Raw genomic sequence first — 25,060 nt, forward strand, 5'->3', positions numbered from 1 at the left:
ACGCAATGACGCAGGGAGGCGGACGTAGCGCGCGGGGGCGGGGCGGCGGCGTGACGGCGGAGCGGCGGCGGCTGACACGGGACGGCCGTTGGGGCCATGGCGCAGCGCTACCTGCTGCTGGCGCTGGGCGGCGGGCGGCGGCTGCCCGGGGTGCTGCTGCAGCAGCTGCTCTGCGGGAGGGGCCTGTTGCCGCTGCGGCCCTGCCTGGCGCAGGTGAGCGGTGGGCCGCGGGCAAGGCGACTCTGTGTGCGTGCGGGCCTGTCGGTGGGCGCGGGGGGCGGCCCTTGCTTGCCCGGTGCCGGCCCTTGGAGTGTTGTGGGGCCGGGGAATGGGCGTGAGAGTGGAGCCGGAAGCAGTGGCCGGGCCCCGGCAGGGAGCGGCTTGGGGAGGCTTCAGCAGCGGGTGCGTGGTCAGGCTGGTGAGCGGACACCGGGGTGCGGGTTAGGAACCTTGAGGCGGGCGGTGAGTCCTCAGTGGTGCTGGCTGGGCGTCAGCTCTTCGTACGGTGGCTCGGTTGTAGGGTGGGCGTTACCCTTCTCGGCCCCGACATCACGGAGGAGCTAGCTACAGGCCTGCGCTAGTGCTCGGGAAAAGGTGGTTGTTCCTTTCCTGCATCTGTCAGCGATAGCTTATGCAAGGTGCTGGATCTTCCTGTGATGAGGTAGGAGAGCTGCTGCTGCTCCTTGCCTGTTGGGCCATCCCTGCGGCGGTGGGTAACTCTGAGAGGAACACACACAGGGATGTTAGTGACTTGTCCTAACAGTTAGTAAGTTTCTAGTTTTAACGTTGGAGTTGTGTTTGTTTGGTCGTCCTTAAGAGAATTAAAAAAAAAAAAAAAAACAGCAACGCTGCTGGTTTGTCAGAAAACTGCTTCTCATTTCTGTCAACGTAATGGATTCTTGTTTGGAATGGAGCAAAGAAATAGTGTATCAGAGGTAGTGCAGCCAGCAGGAGCAGGGAAGTGATCAGCCCTCTGTACTCAGCTGTGGTGAGGCCGCATCTCGAGTGCAGTGTTCACTTTTGTGCGCCTCGCTATGAGAAAGACACCAAGGCCCTGGAGTGTGTCCAGAGAAGGGCAGTGAAGCTGTGAGGGGTCTGGACCACTAGTCTGATGGGGAGCAGCTGAGGGAGCTGGGATTGTTCCGTCTGAAGAAGAGACTCACGGGAGACCTCATGGCTCTCTGCAGCACCTGAAGGGAGGTTGTGGTGAGGTGGGGATTGGCCTCTTCTCCCACATAACTAGCAGTAGGACAAGAAGGAGTGGCCTCAGGTTGCTCCAGAAGAGATTCAAGTTGGATACTAGGAAAAATTTGTTCTCGGAGTGGTGAGGCACTGGCACAGGCTGCCCAGGCAGGTGGTGGAGTCACTGTCCCTAGAAAAGTTCAGTAACCACGTGGATGTGGCACTAAGGGACATGGTTAGTGGGCATGGTGGGGATGCGTCAGTGTGTGGACTAAATTATCTTAGTTGTCTTTTCCAACTTTAATGTTGCTATGATTCTATGAAAGGAACTGTGGAGAGAACTTCATGTTCATTCTAGCATCCATGTATTTCTATAGGTAGCAAAACAAGAATATAAAAAGAAGTATTTTGGCAAAACACATTAAGTAACTTACCTGAAATTAGATTTAATTTTTTTTTTTTTAGCCAGCTTCCTTTCCCTTCTTCAGAATGGTGTTATGTAGTATTTCCGTTATGGTTAGATAATGGAGATATCTTTCGGCTGCGTTTCATTTTCTTTCTTTCAGAACCTCGAGCTGGAACTTGTGTATGGATAAAGCTTTAAACTTGTAATTTTCCTGAATTACAGCATTTTTGTTCCTTTATTTACATACCTGAAAGCGTGGATTTTCTGTTCTTAGTTTGTGTATCCTTGATGTAAAGCCAACAAAGATCGGTTATGGTCACAAAGTTTCTGTGAAGCCAGTAGTTCTGCTTTCTTTAAAATGACCTGTTTTATTTAAGGTTGGAATTGTGGAGGAGGCCCTTCTTTGGTGCTGCAGATCCTGTGTTTGTTATACTCAGGAGCAGTAACGTTTTCACCTCACTTCTGAGGCATCTTAATTGTAAAACCGATTTCTGTATGCTTCAAACTTGCTTGTCTTGAATTTCTATTTAGAATAGTCTTGATTTTTAGAAAGATGTCACATTTACCTGGAAAAAAAAGTAATATGGAGCATGTCCATGCTCTCTCTGTCTCTGCTGTGACAGTTCTTTTGTCTCTGGGAGAAGCTGGGCAGTTTCCTAGTACGTAGCCCAAAACAGCCCCTGTGCTACTAAAGCATCCTGTCAAAATGTGTGCTGTTTGCCTTCCCTGTCCTTGGGCAGTGGGTGTGCTTCCATAGGCTGAGGTTGATGTGGCATTTCCATGGGCAGCCAGCTCAAGGACAGCTCCTGTATCAGGATTGATACGATCAGCTTTCATCTTGGTGATTTACCTTGTCAAAAAATAACCCCAAGTACAATACCGTTGTAGTGTGGTTCTACCAACTTCTGTGTTTCTGGAATGTGATGGCGAAAGGAAACAGTGTTTTGCAGGGAATAGATTTTGATGAGTCAGTAGGTAGTATAAAAGCGTGCTGCCCAGAGTCAGTCAGGTGACGTGCTGAATGTGCCGTAAGGTTGGCTCTTACCTTTTCTCACAAAAACAATTTCAAAACACTTGCTTCTGCATAATAAATGTATAGTTGCCTGTCAAGTTATTACTCATAGATCTTAGGATCTGTCAAGAATGTCCAGCAACAAACCAGCTGTATTCATCAGGTCTGTCCCCAAAGCTCTGTCATCTACTTCTCTTTCCATGCCTCTCTAACTTGAAATCTGATAAAGCTATGAATTAAGGCTGTAATAAGCCTATGCTGGCCTGATCTGGCTCACTCAGACTTCTGTTTGAAACAAGCAGTTACCTTTTATTTCTCATGAGACAGGAGTATCCAGAAATGTTCACCCCAGTCAAAACAATCTGAGCTTGTGGAATAAATAAATCTTAATTTTTTGTTATTATAGGAGACCAGTGACATAGAACAGAAGCCAGTATTTTGGACATGGCTTTCAGTTTCATCTGTTGCTGCATTCACTACCTGTTGGCTTTTGAAGTAAAGATAGGATGATCAGTGACAAGCTCTGTTTTTTTTTCTTTTGCCCTTACAGATTCATCTCTGTTGTCCCAGAGCCTCTTCCAGGAGTGCACGTGCTCTTGCTCCTGGGGGAGGTGATAGCGTATTGGCCCTGGAAGCTCCCCTCTAGATAAGCTGTTCTCCAGGTTACCCATGCTGTATATGCATTACGTGAAAAATATCCTTCTGAATTTCCAGAATCAGACCTTTTTCAAGGACCTGTGGTGGCTGCATCTAACAGCCAAAGAATTCTTCTTGCCACAGTCTATCGCAAAAGCAAGCAACAGAGACGTTTTGGCATTCCTCTTGGTTCCAGCAGGTGGAACTAGATGACTGCTCACAATAAGTCTGGGCTGTTTCCTCAGTTAATAAGCTCCCAGGCAGAAGACTTCTGGAGAATGAGAATTTACAATATGCTGGTGTTCCTAGAGTCATTTGAGTGAGGAATCTAGTATTCTACGTGTTTGTCTTAATGCATAGGTTTTGTTTAAAACTGTGAAAATTTGAATATAACAGTTGTTATGGGGATACTAACTTTGAGGTTTCCTTTGTAGATGTAGCCCCAGGTTTTTCAGGCTAGATGGATGCTTGCTGTCTCGTCTGAATACCATGAGTTAAGTTTTCAGGAACTTCCTCCGATTTTTTTTTTTCTACTAATTCTCACATAAATAATTTCTGATCAAAAATAACAGGAGTCTGAGCACTCCTTTGGGACAAAAGCAAATGGAAGCAGGAATAATTTTTATTGGAAAACTTAGTGGCATTTGGTCTGCGGGGAAGTCTTGATATGAACTTCTTTTTTGGAAGTGGGTGGGGAAAGCTTGGATTTTTTTTTTTTTAATCTACAATATGTCCTTGGAGCTTGAACTCTGTGATGCACTTTACACCATTTTAAAGTATTTGGTTACAATATCTAGCTTTCTTTTAAAGTGCTTATATTTCCTTCATTACACTTAAGTGACAAATATCAGTAAACAATCTTCTTGGCTTAAGCTGCAGTAGTTTGAAGTGGATCTGTACCTACGCAGGGGTTTGGGTCTACTCTTTGGAGCACTGTTCCTCTCCAGATTGGTTTCTTAGCTGGACATAAGTATTGTCTGATGCGTTCCTTTTGGTTTCAAGGGAGTCTTTTATATTCAGAGGCTGTGTTCATAACTACTTGGAAGAGGCTGCCGCTCTTTCACAAAAGTGCTTCAGCATTGTGTACATCGTTCTTTCTTGCTGCTTAAGTTTATTTTTCATCTTTCAGCTTCGTGAAAATGTTTCCACTGGTGTTACGACTGATAGAAGGACGGTCTTGGCAAGTGTCATTGCTGCTTGCAGAAGGCTCTTCTCACAGCCTCCCAAAGGTGATTACAGCTTTGATCTCTGGAGCGAAGCGGGCTGCTGAGGATGGCACTCATGTGCCACTTAGGTTTATTGTGTACGAGGCAGTAAGCTCTTTTATTAACCAGCCATTAAGCTTGAGGTGGAGCGGCGATTTATAGCATTTTTAGCCATAAACAGAGCTGACTGCAGTTTGCTCAGCACTGTGCAACACCATTTTCTGTTGAACTAAGCTTGTCTGTCTCTGGTTTAAAGGACAACTTTAAGCTATTAAATGCACCTGAGTTTTCCTATATCAACAGGAGCAGATTTACTTATGGGAACCTGGTAGAGCTCTTCAGCAGAAGGACAAGAACAAGACAATTTTTGCAGTTCATGTATTGCATACTTCTTTTTTACGATGTGTACATTCAGCTTTCTACTACTGGAATGTAATGTTAGAATTGTAAACTAAAAAACAATTATTTGCTTTTTAACTCTTGCTAGGATTTGAAAAATATTTTCCCAATGGAAAGAAATCTAATGGAGCTAAAGGTTCAGCTGGAGAAACAAAAGGTACAAATAGCCACTTGATTTCAGTTCCTTTTTTTAGGATGTGTATTCATTATGTTAGATTTTAGCTTAACGTTGGGTTTGGGCTTTTTTGTTTATTTTTCAGAGAATATATTTATCTACCAGATTAATTTGAAAGTATAAATTGACTTTTTTAAAATGCTGTTTAGCTTTCATGTAATGTGTCTCTTCTGGAATAATGCTCGTTTTCTCTCATTCTTTGTTGAAGTGCTTGTCCTTAAATTCTTGTTTTCCTGTCTCCCATTAGCTGATAGAGTCATGCATTCAGATATTTTGTGCGTTTAGCTCTCAGCTTTTCTTTGACCAAGCTAGAGCAGTTTTTGTTGAATGGAATAACCAGAATTGTCATTCTGGGTGGGAATCCAGAACCAACTCTTCAGCTAGAACCAAGCACATAGAAAGAGGAGTTGGTGGTGGCAGTCTGGTGCTGTGCCGCGCTTGTTTCTGGAGTGTTTAACAGGACTCCAACCTGTGGTATCAGTAAACTCTGAACTTGAGGAGGAGTGTATTATGAGTGGGGGAGGTGAATTCTGGGAGGTGGTGTTGCTTGGAGTTTGTGGGCGTTTCTTTGCGTGTTGATTTTGGTTTTTGTTTTAAGCCAAGAATAATCTCGCATGTCTTGGATTAGTGTTGTAGAAAAATGTTTCACACAGTCTCCATAATGTGCTTCTTCATGGATTTGTGGCATGATAGGGATGTCTCTGCCAATTAGTGGATCTTTTTCTATGGAAAAGTGTAGTTCCATGTGCTCTAGTTATTGAAGCATTGTAAACTACTTCATTTTGCAGACTTCTTTAAAATTAAAACTAAAATAAAACTAGAGTGAGATTGCTGTAAAATATAAATAAACATTTTTTGCTGTTTTGTTTTTCCTTAGAAGCAAAGCAAGCTGGTGCCCGACAGCCAGGTGGGACTGGTAGTGGAGGAGGTGGCAGTGGTGGGAAAAAAGGTGGCAAGAAAGAAGACGCTAACTGGTGGACCAGATTGCAAAAGGTCTTGACTTCAAAATATCTTTCCTTTTCATAGTAACTGTCTTGAAGTAACCTGGTGTGCTTTTTTGCTTTCTAGGGACATTTTTCTGATTGCCTAAGTTCTTCTTTGGCCTCCTGTGCCTTGTATTTTGTAGTAACCGGCTCTAGGTGGCACCCCCACTCAGTGCCTTTCATAAATACTTGCTTGTATGTACCTTCAGAGGCATCCAACTCTTTAACTGGTTCAGGAACCTTAATGGAATGTTAAGGTATATGAATATGGTTGCTCATACTCTGTATTTCTGTAGTGGAGCCTCGGGCTTTTAAGAGTTTCGTACTTTGTCTGAAAATGTCAGTGCTTGTTAAACAAGCTAAACAAGTTTACTGTTAGCCATTCTGACTTTGGAATACAAGCATAAGCTTAATTTTGTAACTTGTGCTTACTATCGTTAGCTATAGCATGAAGATTATAGCATCTGACGGTATAAGAATATAGTTCTGATTTTACTTGAGGTGTGTAACTGAAACATGTTAATGTGACAAAATAAAATTATATTTCACTTTCTCTATGGTAACCTTGAATGGAGGGAAGGTAACTCAAATAGATACTGGAATCTGTTATTTGCTTACTGTATTGTATATTCTAAAATTTGTTTCTTTTTCCCCGTAGGGTGACATTCCTTGGGATGTCAGGGAGTTTCGTATGTACGTAGTGGGAAGTTCATTTTTCTGGACGATGGTTGTATATTACTTCTTCTTCAGGGTTCCTGGGAGAGAAATCACCTGGAAAGACTTTGTCAATAACTACCTTTCTAAAGGAGTGGTGAGTAGTAGGGAATCAAAATGACAAATCAGTGTGCTGAAGGTGCTCATGTCTGCCTCCCTGCTTATGTTTGTATTTTTGTAGCTGCGCAGTGAGAAATAGCGCAAGAGTAACTTTTGAGAGAGAAAGGGATTAGCTTTCATCTTCATCAGTTCCTTGTCTGGTGTTCTGAGTGGTTGTATGAAGGCTTGTGTCAGTTCAAGAAAGCAGAGGGAGTGGACAACCCGGAGTAGAGCTTCTTGGTTGATCCGTTAATGTTTCTCCTAGTTCAGCAGCAGTGTAGCTTCAGTGTCTCAGAATGAATTTACAGTTGCTTTAATGGTTTAAGCAGATGTGGCAGGTGCCCTCAGGAGAAACTTATTCCTATCCCGAAACGCTTCCATTAGCCCCGCTGGGGGTGGGAGGAGTTGTGCTTTTTCATTCCTTATATCAGTAGATCACCAGGAATCTGAGTAGCCCTGACGCTAACAGAAGGGTGAGGGTGGGAAATGAAAGAATCCCTTCCAGGAGCAGTGAATTAGCTTAACCCTATTATAAAATAGTCCCCTTTACTTGCTTTCTCCTTGTATTTCTTCTTTCCTTCTTACGTAGAGCTACTTCTGGAGCAATCAATTCTGTCATCAGTGCCCAATCTCTCTGTAACTTGACATCTTTCTACGCTTGGAGTAATAGGTTGGTGATGCCCTGAAGTGCAGGATTTTGAGTGTTTTATACAGGCCTGTTCCACCTCAGGAGCCACAAGTGCTGGGCTCTCTTCCATATTTGTAGCTTCTCCTGCAAGTTAGGAAAACACGGGCTTGCTTCCTCCTCTGCGTTCCAGACCTGGGGTTTTGTGTTAACAGCATGCCTCCTGCACTTTTATTGCTATCATAAACTGCTAAACAGGTTGTGTCCTACCTTTCTTTGTCTTAATGCTCAATGCAGAGCCGCTCTTTATGCTTCTACCCTTCTGCCCAGACTGCATCTGGAAGTTCTGTTCTTTGTTGGCAACTGTGTGTACATCTTGTAGAATGGAGCCATGCTGGTGATGCCTGTAAAGCAGCTAAGACACTAGCTCATTAAAAAAAAAAAAGAAAAGTTTATCAGTAACAGTTTATGAAGTCTGAACCTTGGTTGCAGAAAAGCATTATGAAAGTACCTTGTTGCATAAAATGAAGTCCCTTGGGCCTCTGTAAGTCTGGATATTCCAGTAAGCTGAAAATGTAGTCATCAAAAGCTGTTGGTTGCCATTGTGGTGACCAGTTAGTGGGGAGAAAACATCAGCAGTGCTGAGGTTACTCACTTTCCCTAACAAAGATGTTCAGGTGACCTTGCTTCCTGGAGTCAGATCAGATCTTGAGTGGCTTCTTAGCTTGTATTTTGCATGAGTTTTACCATAAATGTTCACATGTAGCGAGTTCAGGAAAGTCTTGCTAGCCTGTGTGCAGCTCAGGCCCATCTTGTAGAACTATTGTTTTAAAACTTTAAAAAATGCTGACTACCGGTTATTGGATGGAAAGAGGCAGAAGAAATGAACTAAACTTCTTTGGTTTTTCATATCAGTTATAACCTTTCAAGACACTGTCAAATATAAGAAGCTAATAATTTGACGTTTTTTCCATCCCGAAATAAAAAGCTTGACATTTTTTATCTGCGAACCTGCAACTTCATTCTTGATTTTAGTTTCTGATTTGTTACCTTAAAGAAATTCTTTTGTTAACTTATGGATGTTCCTGTGTTTAATGTGGTCGTACAGGAAGCCTTTTATGTTAGGAGAAACAACTGTAAAAGCAGAGTTAAGTTTTCCCTCATTCTGTTAAGGTTGGAAGCTCCTGAAGGAGTTTGGCGTTGTGTGGCCTATCACTTTTTGTTTGAACACTGAAATAGTTACGTGATGTTTAACTGCCTTACTGTACCTCTAATTTGAGACAAGGTGTATGGATTTGTTCTTTGATGGTTTTTTTTTTGTCCTTAAAAAAGGGTGTGAGGTCATCGTTTCCGTCTGATTTCTACTGTGCCAATATTCCTTATTTACCAGTTACATACTTGCTTCCTTACATTGGAGTTAATGAAATTCAATTGAATTGTCACTGGAAGTTGATTGAAAAGATCTTCTTAGTGAACAGCATTCCTAGTTTGTAAGTTTGGAGTGGAGAGGAGCTTTTACTATTTCAGGCTGTGATCAGGATTAAGTCTAGATGGAATTTTTTTTAAAATAGAGCTGTAAGCTACCAAGCAAAAGCATGCAAGAGTGTAAAACTTGCTATATACATCTGAAACAACACAGTTTATTTAGAAACTTTTGAGCTTATCTTAAGTAAAAACTCAATAATTTGTGTAACACGAACCGTAGCTTGTGGAACTATCCTGATCTACAATGTGATTTTCTTTTTCTTACGGAAAAACAGAAGAACAGGTTCATATCTGGCATATGCAGCTCTGCTAGCTGTGATGGAGGTGTAGGCAGAGTCTGTACACTTTAACAGTAACAGGTTTTGTGCTTCCCTTCCCCAGGTGGACAGACTGGAAGTGGTGAACAAGCGCTTTGTTCGAGTGATCTTTGTGTCAGGAAAGTCTCCTCATGAATGGGTAAACGTTCCTAATACATATACATGAGACCTTAGAAAGAACGAGGCAGTCTTTTTTGATAAAGTCTGATGCAGAGAACTTAGGAACATTAATTGTCTTTTAATCTAAAATATGGTTTTTGCCTTACTGGTACATTATCCTACAATGTGTTTGTCACTTTACTGTGTTATGTTTTGCCCCAAATATCTTAAAAGTATGCCAAGTAGTTCCTTTCCAGCACCATGCTCTTAATACAAATATATAGACAGAAGGAGTGAGAAATTGTTGAGGACTCTTTATTTGTAATTACTGTTTTCTCTCTGCTCAAGAGTATACCAGCCTTAAACATACATTTGGATCTTTTCTGTCTCAGACTGCTTTTGGATAGTTTGTTGTAAGCAAGCAAACTTTTAACTTTTTCTGTTTGATACTACAGTCTTTAAAGCTAAGCTACTAGCTCTTATTCTCGAGAAAAGCACTTTTTCAGTGAGTTACTTTTCTGAGTAACATGATGAGAAACAGGCTGATGAAGATAAAAGTTCTCCAAAGTATAGGAGGCAGAAAAAAAGTATTGGAGGCAGAGACCCATTCAAAAAAACAAGCATCAAGCTCATATATATAAACATGGAAACTTTTGTTCTGGGCATAATCTCTGCCAACTTCAGACCTCTTCAATATGCCGGTGAATGACTCTTATTGTCATGATTTTTTACTGTTTCATAGCTTAGAGAAGCTTTATGTCATTACCTTCTTTGGTGATAGGTTGTTTGTTTAGGGTCTTGTTTGTTTTTTTTTAATTGACTTTCTGAAGCAAGGTCTGCAGGTCCCTCCAGGGTAGAGTGAAATCTGCAGCAATTACTTCATCTGTGGGTTTCAGCACAACTTATTTATTCACCTACTCTTTAGCCCACATACCATCCATTGCCTTAGTTTCTCAATCAGTTAATACTTAGGGTTACTTTTGTTCCTCCAATGTTAAGAGTAAGTGGGGGCAAGTCAGGCAGCTCATGGTGCAAAAGGGGAGATTCTCATGAAACAGACTCAGTCTCAACTGTGTTTAAAAGTAGAATCTGGAATTATTTTTCAGGTATCTAATAACTTCATACTGTCTCTGTGAAGACAACTAATTTTAAAGCTGATACGGATTCCAAATACAGAGCATTACTTTTCTTAACCAGGGAGGCTGAGATCTTATGGTGAAATAGTAGGTTGTATGACGACTGTGCTTGCTGGTTCAGTGCTGTGTTTTATTTTGAGTTTGTAATTCCCTTCTAAATATATGTTTATCTGTTTTCTTCTAAATATTTCTCCCTCCATTTGTTCATGGAGGAAAGACCAGGATTTCAGTTAGCTTATGATGCACAAAAACTTGGATGTATGGTTTCTGCAGAAGCAGTGACAAATACGATGTCCAAGTTAGATGCGTCTTCCATTGGTTACATACTTTATAAGGCAACTTAAAATAATGTTTTGGTCTAATTATGTTCTGAGATTTACTTGTGTATGTGCTAGAATTCGGCTTAAAATGAGGCTGAGGTGAGATAGGGCACTTTGTGGTGATCTCTGCTCTTTTTTTAGCAGTATGTCTGGTTTAATATCGGTAGTGTGGACACTTTCGAACGAAATCTTGAAACTGTGCAGCAAGACCTGGGTATAGAAGTGGAGAACAGGTTGCCTGTAGTCTACTCAACAGAGAGTGATGGGTAAGAAAAACGTTTTGTTGTTTTTGTTTTTAAAGTATCTTGATAAGAAGTTGTCTCTACAGTAGAGCTGTACAGTAGAGCTACACTGGGTGGCAGTATTATCAGAGCTATAGTCATCTTTGGTTTATTTCTGAAATTTAACTGTAAGGGGACCTGTTCAGTACATTATCTTTGTAAAAATCTTAGTATGTACATATTTCTGTTCACAGTTAACCCTTCCTTCATTAAAGCCCTTCAAGTGGCATGGACTAGAGCAAGAGTCAGTAATACACAGCAATAATGCTCCAGAGATGGCAGTCAGAGATTTTTGAGAGAACAAATATGGCACAGAACTACAGTCTATTGACTGAGTAACAAGAGACATCTTGTTGCCATCTTGAGACATCTGCCTGTAAATTTGACAGAGGCCTTGTAAAAAGACAAGGTACTGGTGATGAAAGGAATTACATTATTGTGCCTCTTAGCAGGAGCTGGAAGATGCATCGTGCTTTTAATCACCAAGTTGTTTAAGAAAAATAACACGTCTGATGTACGGCATTGTTGCTACCTCATTAGGGAGTAATGGTTCCGATACTTTAAGATTTGTATTCTTTATTGGTATTCTGTAGCTGAGCAGCAGTGTATGATCACAGATTCAGAAGCTGCTTAATTCCATAGTGTAGTGAATTTCCAGCTTTCCCTTTTCATCCCAAAAGTCTGGGCTACTGCAAGAGCTTGAAAATCTTGTGTGAGACGTTGTGGTAGCACTGCTATCTCTTTAGCATTTTATTATTGCTGAGAGTTGACAGAACGTCTTGTGAGCTGTTAACAGAGAAAAAAAATGTGAAATACAGTGATAATGAGAACTGTTTAGAATTAGGATTTTCAGCCCTTACAGAGCTGTGCTAGAAAGCTGGAGGGCAGACCGTGTGGGATGGGGGGCAACTGAGTAATCGGAACAAGACCGTAGCCTTGGGGCAGAGAAACAAACACTGACAGAAGGAAATGTAGAAATTGACAAAGACCTAGGGCAACATGAGTGAGTATGATTTTTGAGAATTTTCTGCTTGAAGGTGTAGCATATACTGATGATACATTACCTAATACAGCTCACTTTGATAGAAATAACCATTTGCATACAAGTCCTGTGAATGTAAAGGGCACGGAAAATGAGCTGCTTCTGTTTACTAGGTAATACTGTTTTCTTCTGTGAACTTATTGTTATGACTTGATGATGTTGGTTTAAAAAAATAATACAAAACTGCCTCTTGTTAAGCATCAAGAGTAGGAAGGTAAGATCCTCTAAGACTTTCAGTTTACATTTTCCAGTAGTTGTAGGAGAAGGAGGGTGGGCAATGAAAAATTAATTCCAACTCTTAATTACACTTAGAAACAGTTTTTTTGGTTGATTTGACTTCTGTAATTCAGAATCTTTTTTTCTTCTCCAATGTATTTTATTTCCCAATGTGAACATGTTATAGACTAGCATTTACAATATCTGTGCAAGCTGGAGTATTAGTTCTGGATTTGTTCAGGTTTGCTTATCGTGAAACCAGTGTCTTGTACATGCTGTGCTCAGTAATGGATTTTTGTAATATGTTTGGCTTTCTGCTTTTTGTTTTTCTCCACAGATCATTTCTCCTGAGTTTGCTGCCTACAATCCTTATTATTGGTTCTTTACTGTACACGTTAAGAAGAGGTCCCGCAGGCTTAGGTCGAGGAGGGCGTGGAATGGGTGGACTTTTCAGTGTGGGTGAAACCACAGCCAAAGTCCTGAAGGATGAGATCGATGTTAAATTCAAAGATGTAGCTGGCTGTGAGGAGGCCAAATTAGAGATAATGGAGTTTGTTAACTTTCTGAAAAATCCCAAGCAATATGAGGATCTGGGAGCAAAAATTCCAAAGGTAATGAAGTGATTACTTAAGAGATGATGACTTGATTCTTTTGTTAGTCCTCAGGAATTTGAATTGGACTGTGAATGTTTATGTAGGCAGTGCTTTCTGACTTTTCTTCTCACAATTGGGAAAAAAAAATAATAGAAATTAAATGCCAACAGAACAACTATAGTGCCAGATTTTTTTAATAGAATATTTCATCCGTTTGTGCAAGTCAGAAATTATACACAGGATACATGTCTACCGTGGTTGTGTGTAATGGTTTTAGAATTGCCTGTCACTTTTTGACTGTGCTGTAGTGGCAGCCCAGCTGGCAATGGGCCACTTTTTTTTGAGTGTTAGATGAAGAAATCACTGTTCCCATCATTCTAAGACAACATGACAGTGCTGTGACTATTTTTTTCTTTGTGCTGGTTTAAATGACGGATGAAATTTCTGACTGTTTTCTTGCTCCATTTTTACTGTAGTAGATGAAGAAACAGTGGAATAATTGTTTTAGCATGTAGAAGATCTTTAAGTGAGGTATTCCGTAGAGTTACATTGTTTTCTTAAGGAAAATGTGTTTCTCTTGCAGGGGGCAATTCTGACAGGTCCTCCAGGTACTGGAAAAACACTTCTAGCTAAAGCTACCGCTGGGGAAGCTAACGTCCCATTTATCACAGTCAATGGCTCTGAGTTCTTGGAGATGTTTGTTGGTGTGGGTCCAGCTCGAGTAAGTTTTTGCCCTTGCTGTTTAATCTGTGTTGGTTGTTGAAGGGTCTTTGTCACGTTTGGTGAGCAGTTTGATGATAGCTTCAGGTTTTAATCAAGAACTGTTTTTATCTGTAAGTTATTTAATCTATGCAGATTACCCTGTAAGTGATACGAGATGCTTGCCTAAACGCAGGAAGTGTAGAGGTACCTTTCGTAAAAGGAAGAAATGTAGTTCAGTACTGTCTGGGCTCTAAGGGTCTACTTCTTTGCAGAGATTTGGAAAAAAATCTATAATAAAATCAGAATAGAGTTCTCTTCAAGTTCTGCTCCAAAGTAGTCACACTAGCTGGGTCAGAAATACGTAGCTCATTTGACCACTGCTATGGGGGTGTCTCTTCCTGCTCTAAATCATTCGTATTTCTCTGAAGACCTTTGTTTTCTTTGTAGTGTCAAACTCTTAAATATAGTTGTCTGGGACACACATATGAGCTTCTGGTTGAAATAGGAGTCCAAGGATCATGGAGCTAATACTTTAAATTCTGGAGATCAGGTGATTTAAATAACCAAATATATCATCTTACATTTTTGGTGTTTTGCCTTAATACATTTTTAATGAGCTATTTTAAGTGGAAAGTGTTAGCTCTGTTCCAGCACTTCCAATTTTCTTTGTTTTTTGTTTTTTTTTTTTTTACTACTATATTTCAGACATTCAGTTTGAAGTCTTTCAGTCTTTTCTGGCCTAGGAAAGGAGGACGCTTACATCTGCTCATTAAATATGTTCTAGAAACAAGTTGCTGGCAATGTTTTGTAAGGCTGGTAACATCAGAAAATAGGACTCCTTAAAATGTCCAAAATTATGCCCGATTCCCAACAGCTCATACCTTCACCAAACTCTTAACCATCTTGTCATAAGCCTCTGAAAGTATATTTTCAGGCTGACACTGTTCTGGAGAATTGGAGTTGAAATTTGTTTGCTACAATTTCTGAGAACAGATGTAAGGAAATGTACCTTGTTCTTCACTTGTGTTTAAAAACTAATTCTGCTAGCGTGGAAGTGCTTTAAGATCTTGATTTGAAATTTTACAGGAAATGGGCATTACCAGATATATGCGGGTTTATGTCGTATGAAAATTCACAGGGAAGTTTATTTTGATTAAGAACCTTAAAGCCTTGAAAAACTGCAGTTTTCACATGGCCGGACTTATTTGAGGCTAGTGGTTAAGCTTTTCCCAAATTTGTCCCTTAGTTTGTAACAGCTGTTTGAGCATATGCCTCCTGTTAGCTTAAGTCTCTTCTGATGATCTTCTGAAGGACTTCTTCCAGTAATACAGATGGGAGAAGATGATTGGAGGCAGGCAATTCTGGATCTTCTGTAAAGAGAAAAGGGAAGAGGGTGGGAGGCACGCTAGTTGGCATAGAGCTTGCAGCTGAGAGAACAGGAGACATTTAGAAATCTGAATGTGGGATCTGGTTTGGGAAGAGAGGCTCCAATGAGGATGCAGAGTGAAACTGAAAATATATAAGGAAATTGTCAAATGGAACTGCCATGATGTGGAAAGGGTATAGACAAGGCAGGGAAATATACGTAGGAAATGATAGTATAGTGGTAAAAAACATACGTGGTGACTACGCTTGAAAGGTATGAAGATAGCGATCGTGTCAGTAGCACGGGTGGGAGCTGAAAAAAGCGTACCCTTTAGAAAGGACTTCACTGAGAAACAGCAACAAAAGAAACAGATCTGTATCCTCCCGGAAAGCATTAGGCATCCAGAAGTACCAATGGTACTCAAGCTGTATTGTCATTAACTGTTAGCTTATACCTGAGAAGCCCAAAGGCAAAGTAGCTTAACCTTTTTCTCTTGACTTACCCAGGTGTAATTATCACCTCTTAGTACTAAGTGACATCTGTTGACATAACAGTTGTTGCTTCAGCTGTGAGTGTTTCAACACCGTTGGTAATTTCTGGTGACTGTCAGTACATCGTGAGAGAGCCTTTTTGTTTCATTTGGTAAATAAGACCGTTTCAGTGATGCTACATCAGTTGTAAACCAGGATACACTGGAATTAAAAGAGCCTTAAGATCCTTTGTGGTTTTTTCATTCTGTTGCTTCTGAAAAATAGTCATTTCGTTTTGGATCTTCTTGTTCTTATTGATTGTACTTTTTTTTTTTTCAAACTCCGTTGACAAATCTGAATGTGTTTTCATGATACGGCATACTGTCCAAAATTTGCATCACTGCACATCTTCTGCACACTGTGTGTCTTTTAGAGACATCTATTCTGCTCACATCTGTAATGTACAAAATATTAAAGCTCTGAGCTGTGTATAGTTGTCACTCCTTCTGTAATTTTATAATTTCCTGTTTGTTCCAGTTATATCACCCAGGTCTATAAATTTCCTGAACTGGTTTTAATGAAGTCCTTCTGATCTTTCTGCAAGAAGAATATTGTAATGTTGCATCTCGTAGCCCATTTGTGGTGTAACTACTACAGGAGGATTTGGTAGACAATATCTTATTTGGGGGGTGGGGGGAAAGGACTTCCAGATCATAGACATTTGCTCATGTTTTAGCCATCTTTACAGACTTCTAGAAGTTAATTTAATTACAGGATACATACTTGGAGGTGAATTCATTTTTCCTAGCCCATGTAACGGAGAGACAGGATGACTGAGAGTCAATATTTATAAACAGAATATTGTTAGAGTACAATAGTAAGCACTTAAGAGTAAGCCTTAAGCTCACTGTAGGAGCTACAACGCTCTGTTCTAACTAACTGCAGGAAGACTTGAAAGATTTTATTTCCTTGATATGAAGAACTACTGTGTTAGAGGATGCTTATTCACGTTTCATTTCTGCTCGTACTGTGCATTAAAAAAGAGCCTGAAAGAGAGATTGCCTTGAATTTTTGTAGGCTTTTAGCGTTGATATGGAAGATATAATCGTTCAGGGAAAATGATTATTTCTTCAGGCTTTTAATTTATTTTATTTATGTTCCTTATTTATGGATTGAGAAAGGAACTTTCAACCAAGGGGCCTCCGTATCAGTGATTCCTTCGGAGTGGCAGCTGTGGTGTAACAGCTTTGCTTTAGAAACCGGCTGGGGGATTTTGAGAACTTACAGAACTGCAGTGGTCAGTGATAATAGTATTGTCACTGGTGTGCTTTCCACTGCCTCGACAGCCCCAGCGCCATTGTTGAACAATGGCTAACTCTGTTTTGTATTTTGTTCTCCTATTAAGGTTCGAGACTTATTTGCTCTCGCTCGTAAAAATGCCCCATGCATCCTCTTCATTGACGAAATAGATGCAGTAGGAAGGAAGAGAGGAAGAGGCAACTTCGGAGGACAAAGTGAACAAGAGAACACACTCAATCAGCTTCTAGTAGAAATGGATGGTAAATATTTAATTTATAATATTGCATTACAATGACAAGGATCTAATCATAAGCCCGTAGCGACTTAAGTACCAACTGCATTGATCACTGCATTAATGTTTACAGTTTTTGGTGCAAGGTGTAAATGTGCAGATGGCAGTAGAGGGAGGAACACAAATGGAAGAACTAGTACACTTCTCAGACCTGTTAACCAACGCTGGGTTCATTTTAAATACGAACTGCATTTGTATTAGGAAGCAAGTGTTTCCTAAAATGAGCAGTGCTTACTTCCTGGAATGAGTAATTGTGACTCATTTTGCTGCAGCCTGATGTTTACTAAAATTCTTTCAGGAAAAAGAACAATCATTCTGCATCTGATAACTTTGTCAAAGTTGAATAAGCAAAAAATAAAAAGAAATTGCATGATAGCAGTCTGTCTGCTAAAAATATACCTAGGCATATGCACATACACGCAGCTAACCAGGTTGGTTCTGCAGTTGACTAGGAACTTAATCTGTTGTTGTATTTTGAAGATAAAGTAGGCTTTGATATAGCACTAAAGAAAGCAGAGCCCTAGGCTGCTTTTTGCTTGTTGTAAAAAGCTGGACAGTGTTCTAGAAGAAGGAACTATTTAAGATCATTTTTTGTTAACTGTCAGGACTGCTGTGGCCCCATAGAGTCAACAGTTTGTTGGTTTGTTTTTCTTGGAAGTTACCTTTACACAGATGTTTATTGTACTTTTTCCAACAGGCTTTAATACCACCACAAATGTAGTAATTCTGGCAGGTACTAACAGGCCGGATATTTTAGACCCTGCTCTAATGAGACCAGGACGCTTTGACAGACAGATCTACATTGGTAAGTTTATTTGCATCACTGTATAGTTCCACTCATGTAGAACGCTACCAAAATCACTAGCTATTTACATGTGTAACTCCTTCATACGCACTGATTTACTTGTGAAAAGTAAAAATGTGTATTTCTTTAAATTTAAAGGCCCCCCAGATATAAAGGGAAGAGCGTCTATTTTCAAAGTTCACCTTAGACCCCTGAAATTAGATACCATCTTAGATAAAGATAACCTAGCAAGAAAACTCGCATCATTAACACCTGGTTTTTCAGGTAGGTAACTCTTAATAAGTTTCACAGTAGTTTGCATGAACGTTCTATGGGGGAATTTGAGTTTCTGAATGTAGAATCTTCTCCCTGAAAAATGTACTGTGACCTTTTGTTGAATTAGAAATGAATGTGGAAAATTATGCTCTTGGCTTCTACCGTAATCCACCTAATACCCGTGTTGACTGATAATTGAATTCTTCCTTTTTTGTGGTCTTTAATACAACTGTTTTTCTGACATCTGACTGCCAACATCTCTGGCAACTGCAGTGGTGTGGTTTTTTGCTTGTTTTGAAACTATCAGTAGCGTTACCATAAGTAAAGCTAACAAGAAGTGAACGTCTTGAAGCCAGTAATGTGTCTCTAGAGGGAATCCTTTCATGTCAAGGTCTGAGCTATACTCAAACCATATGTAGGAAAGTTGTTCTTCAGTCCAGTCTGTTGCAGACAGAGCTTACAGAAGGTGCGATATGCCCTAATGTACAAACCAGCATCTCACTGCTCGTAAGCTCTACTCAGTAACTGTCTGTCTAAGAGAAAAATCCTAAAGCTTGTAATCATAGTATGTGTATTTAAATCTGTCTTTAAAAAACACCGTGTATGTGTAATGAATTATTTTGGAGTCCATATACCTAATCATAGGTAAGACTATTTTTATGCGACAAAGAAAAATTGATGAAAGCTATAAGTAACTTATACCTTCCCTGCCTTGTAGGTGCTGATATTGCTAATGTTTGTAATGAAGCTGCATTAATTGCTGCACGGCATCTCTCAGATGCTATAAACCAAAAGCATTTTGAGCAAGCAATTGAAAGAGTTATTGGAGGTAGGTGTATTGCATCAGTCATTTATCAGCGCTTTTTATGAAGGCTGCATTTTCAATCTTCTGTTCTTAAAGGCTGTGTTCTTTCCTCCTAAACAAACATAAGATTTAGAAAATAAGATGCTGGATTATTTTGCTGATTTCTGAAATGGAGAAGGAGCAGAAATAGACATTTGTTCAAGGCACGTTCTAATTTCTTCAAAATGACAGGAGGAATAGCTGCTTGGATTTAGTGATGTTTTTAACTGCTGTTAGCCTTAAATAATCTAGAAAATGATTGGATTTTTAAAGAGCAAATGTTTTATATAAAAAAGAATATTCTTAAGAACTTAAGCTTTGAAACTAGAAAACCTAATGAAGGTAAATTGTAATTGTAAAACTGCAAAGGCACAAACTTCTAAAAGTTGCTAGTTCTGTTCTATATTTAATTTCTTTGATAGATTATGTATGTGGCATCTAAGTATTGCTGACTGCCTTTCTAAATGGAAATAAGGCATTCCAATGGAGAAAGATGCGCCTGAAAGTATTAATCGAATTTATTTTGTAAAGGTTTGGAAAAGAAAACTCAAGTTCTGCAACCAGAGGAGAAAAAGACAGTAGCGTATCACGAGGCAGGGCATGCAGTTGCAGGATGGTTTTTGGAACATGCTGACCCACTCTTAAAGGTAAAGGAAGCACTTTTTTTCCTGTTGCTGTTTTATTTCCCCTCAGTGCTGGAGGACACTGAAATGCATACTCTCACAAAAGACGATGTAAATGTTAAATTTTGGGTTATTTCACTTCGTGTAGCTTTCTTAAATATTTTCTGATTTGGGTGTTATGGGGTTTGTAGAAAGAACGGCCTTGGAATGTGAGAGGGACTTGATGTTCCCACCAGTCTGGCTGATTTGAAAGCTGCTTTTTCTCTGAGGCTTTTGGTACAGATGCAGTGTTTAGGTTCATCTTAGCAGATTACGCAGGCGCATGCCTCTTCAGGAATACAGCTACCAAAATGATCATCCAGAAGCTGATCTAAGTATGCATAGCTTGGCAAGTTGAAGATAAGGAAAAACAGCGCAATTTCTTAAACTTGCTGTGATGTTGTGTTTTTAATGTCTAGTTTTCAAGCTTAAAATTTTTCATCTACAATTTACTGCTCGAAGGAAGAACATCAGTAAACATGGAAGCTGTCTGTTCAGAGTTCTGTTGATTCAGAAATGTGGTATCTGTTCTGGAATACTTAAAGCCCAATATGTATCTCTGAAAGAATTGTGAATTTTAGTTAACACATTTAAAAATGCCATGCAGTCTTTGGAAGAGGTATTACAGTGGTTTTACCTTTCTTTTCCAGATATTCTAGTAGTTGTTATCCCAGTTTAGAACTAGCCAGGGCTTTTAAGGATAAATCTCAATGAGGGCCAAACAGTAAGCGGAAATAATGTCTGAATTAAACTTGAAGGGTGAGTATGGTATAGGTTGTGGTATTAAATTAAGTTGAACCAAAGAACACTTTTTTTTTTTAAACACTATTCAGCATTCTGTTAATTTTGATTGTAGGTATCTATTATCCCTCGTGGTAAAGGACTGGGTTATGCTCAGTATTTACCCAAAGAACAGTATCTTTATACCAAAGAGCAACTACTTGACAGAATGTGCATGACTTTGGGAGGACGTGTATCTGAGCAAATCTTCTTTGGAAGAATTACAACCGGTGCTCAAGATGACTTGAAGAAGGTGACACAGAGTGCATATGCTCAAGTATGTGCTTAAGTAATACTTATTTTTCTTTCTGTTTTCCTTTTGTACTACTTAACACTAATGTTTGTTAAAGATATGATTTAATCGGGTATGTCAAAAGCCGATCTCAGTAGAAGATTATGTGACTAAACATGATGCTACAGTTGGATAGAGATGCTGATGACTCAAGTGTTTTATTGTAGTCTCGCAGTGAGTTAATCACTATTCTGCATCCTGCAGAACATGCATGCTGCAGTTGCATTCAAATACATGAGGAAACTCTACTTAAATTATTTTAGCACATAAATTTGATCCTCTGATGCTACTTCTAAAATTGCTCAGTTTGAAGACCCAATTTGGATTTACATGCGTAGCTAAATCCAGAAAACCTTGTACTTGAGCACTATTTGCTGTCAGTTAATATGGTACCAACTGTCTTGTCTTAGCATAGGTAAGTGATTTGAAATCTTAGAAATGTAGTGACTCATCTAACTGTAGCTATGTACTGTGTAGATACTTATTCCTGTTCCCCCATCAATATGACAGCTGTCATTTAATGAGATGCTTACAAGGTGAGCAAGAGAGGCATTTTAGATGTCCTCATTCCTCTTCCCCTTCACAACACGTTGCTCTTGCCCTCCACTTCAAACCACACCTATTTGCTGGTCTCTGGTTCAAGTCTCTTATTTTCTCAGTTCTGGAAGTTAAATGTTTAATGAAATCCTTAGCAATGCTAATTTTTATCTGGCCTTCAGTGTCTCTTGTTCAATTTTAAATAGAAAATTGTCAGAAAGTACAGACTTATGTTCATATTAAGCATATTGTCTCCAGAAAGATCTAGGGCCTTGAAAAAAGGTTCGAACTTTTCTTCAGCAGGTTAATGACTTCCTAATTTCAATTCTGTCTACCAGATTTGTATCAATATATCCTAAAATGTCACCATCTCCCCTTTACTTTCAGATTGTCCAGTTTGGTATGAATGAAAAAGTCGGGCAGATTTCCTTCGACCTCCCTCGTCAAGGAGACATGGTCTTAGAGAAACCCTACAGTGAGGCAACTGCCAGATTGATAGATGAAGAAGTTCGGTCACTAATTAACATTGCTTATGACAGGACATTATCTCTTCTGACTGAGAAGAAGGCAGAAGTAGAGAAGGTGAGTATGACAATGTTCTCAGACACCAGCTGGTAAGCCAGAAGCCAAATTGAACTGAATAGGTCAAAAATGAGTGTATGAGAACATTGCCTCAAAAATTACTCAATGTAATCTTTAGAGTGTGACACAAATTTTAAATAAGTAAATAAAAATATATTTGTGTTGGAAATCCCCAAGGTTCTAACGCATATTTTAACATCTCTTTGCTAAAATGTTAAATGTTCATTTGCAGAGTTGGGGGGAACAGTCCACCTGCTAAAGTAGGTGTTGGCAAAACACTCTAGTGCATCTACTAAGTCTTTTAAGTAGGATTTGGGAAAAAATAAAATAAAATTTGCTACATAGTGTAAATAATAAATAAATTTCCTCCACTGCTGACAGAGGAAAATGAAGTATCAAGTAAACTCTGAGCAACCTGTTTCTTTTATCAAATGAATCTGTGTTGAATTAATGTTGTCCCAGACTGCCTTAAACTCTTGCAAGGAAGAGAGACAACTGATGGTGCCCTGTGTGACATAACTTACTGCCATTCCAGGTTGCCCTACGACTACTGGAGAAGGAAGTGCTTGATAAAAGTGATATGGTAGACTTGCTTGGCCCAAGACCATTTGCAGAGAAGTCTACCTATGAAGAATTTGTTGAAGGTACGGGAAGTTTAGATGAGGATACTTCTCTGCCAGAAGGCCTTAAAGACTGGAACAAAAAACGTGAAAAAGAGAAAGAGGAGACAACAGATGAACAGGTTGCTAGGCAGATCAGAGGAGGGATGCCATTTTAACTGCAAAGCGTGTGGTGATGCTGACTTGCACTCTGGAAGAGAAATAAACTCACCTAGTTTATACTTCCGAAACAAACAAATATTTATTCAACCAAACTGTATTCGACATGGATGGAAGAGTGATGTCTTGTGAAGAGGCAAAGATATTGTACTCCCAATATGTGGTATCATCAGTTCACTGGTAGAAGATCATCTTTCATTTGTCAGCTGAAGAAACGTACATTGGATTTGAGCTGCAGTGGGATGCCAGAACTGAACCTCTTGAACACTGAAACAATTCGGATTCATTCACAAACTTCATGGCAGTGGTCTCTTTTTTTTTTTTTTAAATGTATGTAGGCTTATTAAAAAAAAATAAAGTATTTTGATTATTCATCTAAAATATACCTGTATGTGATTTGTTTACAAAAAAAAATCATAGAAAAATGCATTGTTGAATGCTTGGCCAAAAGTCTGGTCTTGCAAAGTGTACTAGCTGTGTAGAAATGGCGGCCTTTTCATCTCATCCTTTCCCTTCATTTTGATTTTTTTAAAAGGATTTGTTTACAGAGAACAGTCACATAAATTGACAGTGAAACTGGATGCCCACTGAAATATCTTCAAATGGTTCAGTCTGAAACTGGCTCCTGCAGTTTTAATGGTCAAGTTTTTTACGGAGTTCTGTAAGATATTGAACATACGAATGTGTTGTGTAAATACAGTTTGAGTCAATAAAATCAGTACTTTTCTGAACAAAGTTTCTTTTTTCTTTTCCCTTTTGCCGATTTCTTGTTACAGAATTCAGTCTAGTACAAAACTTCTTGAGCTTAAATCTTTGGTAAATTAGGGTAGCAGAATTGTGCTCTCACGTTGCAAAACAGCAGCCACTCCAAACGTACTAAACCAGATTGTCTTGAGTTTCATACTGGTTTGATTAACCTAAAGGGAACAATTTTCTCTGCTTAGTTTAATACAGTGGCCTCAGTGTAGTAATTGGCATTGGTTTACCTGCTGCATGCCAGCAGTCTGTTTGTTGGAGAATCCAGCTGTTCCAAAGATAACTGACAGTCTCCTTATCGCAGAAAAAGGGAAGGAGCATGGGCTGGGGAGGGTGTGGGGTTGGGTTCTGTTTAACTTTTCAAGAGGAAGGAGAAGAAACTGAACTTCTTTGCTAGATTGCAAATTCTTTAAGGCTTATAACTGAGAGGACATGTTAAGGGGCTAATTAGTGATTGATTCCAGCTGCATGTTGCGATGTGTTGGAAAGCAGCAGGATGGTAAGGAAAAAAGGGTCTATGAAAGGTCAGACAAACTGTCTGCCTGAGTTACTTGAAGTAAATTGTTTATGGAAATGATCTTTTTTTCTTTTTTCTTTTTTTTTTTTTTTCCAAAGCTGTGAAGCCGATGCTATCAATGATGTCCTCCTTTGTTGCAAGCCAGGTAAGGAGGGACCAAGGGCAAAAAGTAATTTAGGATCTTTTTAGTTGTTAAACAACAGTTGTGTGCTCCTATTGAATTCCTTGTTGTAGAATGAATATTATACAGGAAAGCACCCTGAAAGAAACTAAACTTCAGTTCCTTTATTACTGGAGTTAAACATTCAGAATGAATGATTTCTGCAACAGTAAACCCTTTGTCTCAAACGTGACTTGACCAATGAAGGGTAGATTTACAGAGCTTTTACTGAAGTGTAGTCAAAATCATGAGACTGCTGCTCCATTAGGAGAATAAGAGGAAGAGAGACTTCCTCCTCCATTAAAATTTGCAGCAGCTTCTATACAATTTGCAACAAAAAGTTATGCAGACACATGCAATTGTATTACTACAGCAGTCCTGGCTGCAAATCATCTCTTCTTACTTCCATGCGAAGCAGAGCTGCTGGCACAGAACAGGTGCAGACCTTGGGTTGGCTCCAGTCCTCTGTTTTTGTCTCCCTGAGACTTTACTGAAGCTATCTATCTCAGAACAGGATTGTTGTGGTTTTGTCTGGTAATCAGTTTGTTGCTCCCAGTGCATCCCGTGACAGCGCTCAGCGCAGTGTTTACAGCTCTGCATAGACAGAGCATCAAGTCCCAACTGTTAGGATGGTTAATTCTGTCCTCATGATTGTAAAACTTAAATTAGGCAGACTTGGCAAAGTAGCAACCAATTTATTTGCATATGGTTTAGTGTTGTACTTTAGATGTAGCTGTATTTACTGCCGTTTGTTTGTTTCCCTGTTTCCCACCTTGTGGAACATATCTTTTTCCTATTCATCACAGGCAATTTGTAGCCAGTGCTGAGAACTAGATGTAGTTACACTGTAGAGGCCTTAATTTCCTCATTCCTTATTTGACTCTTCCCTCAAATAAGCAAACAAACAGACCAAAAAAAACCCCACGAACCATGCCAATATACACAAAATATCCTAACTGAAGTCTTCACAGCGGTACCACCTGCCTGTAAAAGAAACCTCTCCAAGACGTTTTCTCTTACTCCATTTGTGCTGTCTA

General features: G+C 39.6%; 1 protein-coding gene across 2 annotated transcripts; it reads left to right on the forward strand.

Moving 5' to 3' along the window:
* AFG3L2 (AFG3 like matrix AAA peptidase subunit 2) lies at window positions 18–23,068 on the forward strand. Of its 2 annotated transcripts, none has more exons than XM_021385579.1 (17): window positions 18–213; window positions 4,366–4,465; window positions 4,929–4,997; window positions 5,893–6,008; window positions 6,657–6,809; window positions 9,303–9,377; window positions 10,935–11,059; window positions 12,670–12,943; window positions 13,509–13,646; window positions 16,869–17,022; window positions 17,752–17,859; window positions 17,998–18,123; window positions 18,833–18,943; window positions 19,490–19,605; window positions 20,477–20,677; window positions 21,617–21,811; window positions 22,347–23,068. In XM_021385579.1, the coding sequence occupies exons 1-17, from the start codon at window positions 97–99 to the stop codon at window positions 22,587–22,589; spliced, it is 2,421 nt and encodes an 806-aa protein (XP_021241254.1). In that variant the 5' UTR covers window positions 18–96; the 3' UTR covers window positions 22,590–23,068. The 2 variants fall into 2 exon arrangements, with proteins under 2 accessions (XP_021241254.1, XP_021241255.1); XM_021385580.1 differs by having other exon boundaries at window positions 10,938–11,059.

Source organism: Numida meleagris, chromosome 2, assembly GCF_002078875.1.
Source record: "Numida meleagris isolate 19003 breed g44 Domestic line chromosome 2, NumMel1.0, whole genome shotgun sequence".
In the NCBI taxonomy this organism is placed as follows: Eukaryota; Metazoa; Chordata; class Aves; order Galliformes; family Numididae; genus Numida; species Numida meleagris.

Coding starts and splice junctions, on each gene's coding strand:
- AFG3L2 (XM_021385579.1), top strand. CDS start 97: ATGGCGCAGCGCTACCTGCTGCTGGCGCTGGGCGGCGGGCGGCGGCTG. Junction 9,378..10,934: donor GAAAGTCTCCTCATGAATGG/GTAAACGTTCCT, acceptor CTCTTTTTTTAG/CAGTATGTCTGGTTTAATAT. Junction 17,023..17,751: donor GCTTCTAGTAGAAATGGATG/GTAAATATTTAA, acceptor TTTTTCCAACAG/GCTTTAATACCACCACAAAT.